Here is a 4304-nt window from a genome sequence, read left to right on the forward strand (position 1 = left end):
GAGGATCTAGGGAAACCATTTTTGACTGATCAAGATGATGAAAAAGAGAGTGAGGTTAATGAATCCTACTTGATGGTTATCTTCAGCACTTTTGTTGCTGTCTGTGGCTCCTTTGAGTTCGGCTCTTGTGTAAGTTTTGGCTTTAGAGACAAACTCTGTTTCAACCTCTGTCTTAATTAGTTCTCATGCACTCTTAGATTTTTTCTTTTTAATTATTTGTTAAAAGGTTGGATACTCAGCGCCTACTCAGTCATCTATCAGACAAGATCTCAATCTCTCCCTTGCAGAGGTTTGTGTCTATACTTCTGGATTAACCAAAGTTTTCTTCCCTGTTTTTTTTTTGTTTTGTCAACTAGAATTTTTCAATTTTTGTACTTTATATTTATACGCATAATTAATGTGTGTGTATGTGTGTGAAACATGCAGTTCTCCATGTTTGGATCCATCCTAACAATCGGTGCAATGATTGGTGCTGTCATGAGTGGGAAAATTTCAGATTTCTCCGGCCGAAAAGGGGTAAATTAACTTTCCCAGTCCCAAACTTAATTGGCCAGTATTAAGATTTCAAAATACCATTATTAAAATACTTGGTATGTCAACACTCATTTCAGGCTATGAGAACCTCAGCTTGCTTCTGCATCACGGGTTGGCTCGCTGTCTTCTTCTCCAAGGTATTTAAATTTACACCTAATAGTAATACATACCTATTTTAAAATTATCTGCAACATTGAAACTAGTATAGATATATATTGATGTAACTATGATGTTAAAATGTGGTGCAGGGTGCTTTGTTACTTGATGTAGGAAGGTTCTTTACAGGATATGGAATTGGAGTTTTTTCTTATGTGGTAATTAACTCACTGGTTTTTTTTATTTAATTAAATCTTATATAACCCTTTGAAATCAATTTTTTTTATGTAGTAGTCAGTCAAAGATATATCGGTGATTGAAATTCTACTATTTTTAGTAAATAATTATGTTAAAATTATAAAAACTCTCAGTCTCCAATGTAAATCAATGAATAAAAACATGTACAGGTCCCTGTGTACATTGCTGAGATATCTCCCAAGCACCTCCGAGGTGGGCTCACAACACTGAACCAACTCATGATTGTGATCGGCTCATCCGTTTCTTTCTTGATCGGATCTCTCATTTCTTGGAAAACTCTTGCCCTGACCGGTAAATTTCTCTCGGTTTCTTGTTTAAATCTTTCTAGAAAATTCCCTTTGGAAACTAATCAATATTTATGTGTTTGGTCTTACAAGGAATTGCTCCCTGCATTGTTTTGCTCGTTGGATTGTGCTTCATACCCGAATCACCTCGATGGCTGGTAATTTCCTCTATCCGATTCATGATTTTTTACCAGTCTTGTTAACAAATAAGTTTCTAAAACATCATCTAAGTCTTCCATGCTCTTGCTTTTCCAGGCAAAAGCAGGCCGTGAGAAAGATTTCCTTATAGCCCTACAAATGCTGCGGGGAAAAGATATAGATATCACAAATGAAGCACAAGGTATCCAAGGCTCGATTCAAGCTCTGGAAATTCTTCCAAAAGCAAGAATCCAAGATCTTGTTTCCAAGAAATATGGTCGATCTGTCACCGTAAGTTTTATCTCAGAAGCCGCGCCAAAAATAAAAACTTATCAGTCAATCTTTTGCGTGTTTATTTGATTAAATTTGTTTTCTTCTTCAGATTGGTGTTTCCCTGATGGTATTCCAACAATTTGTGGGAATCAACGGGATCGGATTCTACGCAAGCGAAACGTTTGTAAAAGCTGGTATGTTAGATAGACCTCAATATCTAGTCTTGAATTAGAACCAAGTTCAGTTTAGATTCTAACATATGTCTTTAAAAACACTTGCAGGATTTTCTTCTGGGAAGCTCGGAACAATCGCTATCGCTTGTGTTCAGGTGCATAAACGTTTTTGCTTTACTCGATATTCTAATAGTTTATATTCTCACTACTTTAACACAGATAAAATCGTTGTTAACAGGTCCCCATAACTGTTCTTGGAACAATCTTGATAGACAAAACTGGAAGAAGGCCACTAATAATGGTAAAATATTTTTAATTTAAGAAAAGGGTTTTTGAGTCCAAAGTTCAGTTTTATATATTTAGACCAAATGTTGCTGCAGATTTCAGCTGGTGGTATCTTCTTGGGATGTATTCTCACAGGAACATCTTTCTTCCTCAAGGTCCTTATCATAAAGCCCTAGCTAAACCCCTGATTTCGCTTGTAAATGTATTCGTATGTGCGTTAAATCAAATCGTAACATCGATTATTTTATGTTTGTGATTCAGGGACAAAGCCTGTTGCTTGAATGGGTTCCTATGCTAGCCGTTGGAGGTGTACTTGTAAGTAAAACTTAGTTCTTACTTACTACTAGAAACAGAGCTCAAGTACAGAGCTGTGTGTTAAACTGTTAGTATAGTCCATGGTACTAGTACTAAAACTCACGTCTTCTCTTCACTATTCAGATATATGTAGCTGCTTTCTCCATCGGAATGGGACCTGTTCCTTGGGTGATAATGTCGGAGGTATGGTACCATGGTTCCTTGTGTAAAAAGTAACATTGTTTAAAAACAGATACGGTACTTGCGTAGGAAGTTACTTTGTTTATAAACAGAGAAGACATTTAGTAGAGTAAGTACTGAAGTGGTGCTCATTTTTTTTTGGGATGAAACAAACGCAGATATTTCCCATAAACGTGAAGGGGGTCGCAGGAAGCTTAGTGGTACTGGTGAATTGGTCTGGTGCTTGGGCTGTTTCTTACACATTCAACTTCCTCATGAGCTGGAGCTCTCCAGGTACACACTCTTAATGGCTAGTGTTGGGATCGGAGATCAGTGCAACCGCAAGAAAACCGCTTTTTAGAAACTCTAAATTGAGACAAAAAAAAAATTAAGCTATTTGTTTTTTTGGTTGTGTAGGTACATTCTATATATATTCTGCTTTTGCAGCCATGACGATAATCTTTGTGGCTAAAATGGTCCCTGAGACGAAAGGGAAGACATTAGAAGAGATCCAAGCTTGTATCCGCAGAGAAACATAAGCTGGGATTTATGGGAAATTTATCAAATCGAGTAGAGCTTTTTTTACCGGTGTTGAGCTCAAGACGGAGTATAGTAAAAGTGTCACCCTCGGAAGATAAAAGTCCGACTGACGATGATAAGGTTTATGCATTGCACGAATGTATTTAGAATAGGTTTTTATTTGTATTTTTATTCACGTTTAAGTTATACTACAATAATACAATATCATCAATTTTAGGTTTTGATTGTTAGATGGTGATGTTAAATGTTTCCACATGCTAAGAGCATAATTATCGGTGGGTTATTAGAAGGGGAGTTCTTAAATTTTTTATGAATTAATTGTGTACTGTTTGGAATATAAGAACCTATGATCTTTTAGAGAAAATTTTCTCTTTTATTGGTAGGTTCTTATTTTGGGTTTCTTATTTTTTTAAAAATTGTTTTTTTAAATTTTAAAATTTTAAATAGAATTAAAATTTTAAATAGAATAGAAGTGGTATAAATGTGTAAACATTTAAGATTTTATAAAATTAGAAAATATTGCATTTAAATTAATTTTTAAACATACAAAACATAATAAAAACATTAATACATATTACAACAAAAGTGCAATTTATAAATGGAGAGAATGATTAATTTTAATACTGATTTGCTCCAAATTTTGCCCAAATATGCTCAACCAAATCATCTTGCAAGCATTTATTTTTTTCTTTATCACGAACATCCTTTCGATTCTTGAGCATAGTAGCGACACATGAAGGTCTGGGTGTTGGAAGCGTGTAGTCAACTTCAGAATCTCTACTTGACTCCATTTGTGTGAATTCAGTTTCATCAAACAGAGTGTACCCATCTCGTTCGTCATCTACTATCATATTGTGCAGTATGATACACGTTCTCATTATTTTCCCAATTTTTACTGTATCCCAAATAAGAGCCGGGTTTTTGACTATGGCAAATCGAGCATGCAAAACTCCAAAAGCACGCTCTACATCTTTACGCACAGCTTCTTGTTGTCTCGCAAATAAAGCGTCTTTTGGAGTTTGTGGCAGTGGAATAGATTAGATAAAAGTAGACCATTTTGGATAAATACCATCCGTCAGATAGTAAGCCAATTTATACTCATGTCCGTTGACACTGTATTTAACTTTAGGAGCTCGACCATGCAAAATATCATCAAAGACTTGAGATCGGTCAAGAATATTGATATCGTTTAATGTACCTGGTAGTCCAAAGAAAGCATGCCAGATCCAGAGATCATACGAAGCCACCG

The 4304-nt window shown here is 35.4% G+C and overlaps 1 protein-coding gene across 2 annotated transcripts in view; it reads left to right on the top strand.

The window, feature by feature from the left end:
- LOC104735941 (sugar transporter ERD6-like 16) overlaps positions 1-3369 on the top strand; it is a 3921-nt gene extending 552 nt beyond the window's left edge. Inside the window, exons 2-17 of one of the 2 annotated variants that reach the window (XM_010455835.2) lie at positions 35-129; positions 227-289; positions 427-516; positions 612-671; positions 783-848; positions 1038-1179; positions 1266-1330; positions 1428-1601; positions 1693-1777; positions 1865-1911; positions 1995-2057; positions 2137-2196; positions 2303-2356; positions 2480-2539; positions 2695-2809; positions 2933-3369. In XM_010455835.2, coding sequence (XP_010454137.1) covers positions 35-129; positions 227-289; positions 427-516; positions 612-671; positions 783-848; positions 1038-1179; positions 1266-1330; positions 1428-1601; positions 1693-1777; positions 1865-1911; positions 1995-2057; positions 2137-2196; positions 2303-2356; positions 2480-2539; positions 2695-2809; positions 2933-3054 — 1361 coding nt within the window. In that variant the 3' untranslated portion in view covers positions 3055-3369. Of the gene's footprint in view, positions 1-3; positions 130-226; positions 290-426; positions 517-611; positions 672-782; positions 849-1037; positions 1180-1265; positions 1331-1427; positions 1602-1692; positions 1778-1864; positions 1912-1994; positions 2058-2136; positions 2197-2302; positions 2357-2479; positions 2540-2694; positions 2810-2932 lie in introns of both variants that reach the window. The other variant, XM_019234365.1, reaches the window with a different exon arrangement.

The sequence above is a fragment of the Camelina sativa genome, chromosome 13, assembly GCF_000633955.1.
Source record: "Camelina sativa cultivar DH55 chromosome 13, Cs, whole genome shotgun sequence".
NCBI classification, from domain to species: domain Eukaryota; kingdom Viridiplantae; phylum Streptophyta; class Magnoliopsida; order Brassicales; family Brassicaceae; genus Camelina; species Camelina sativa.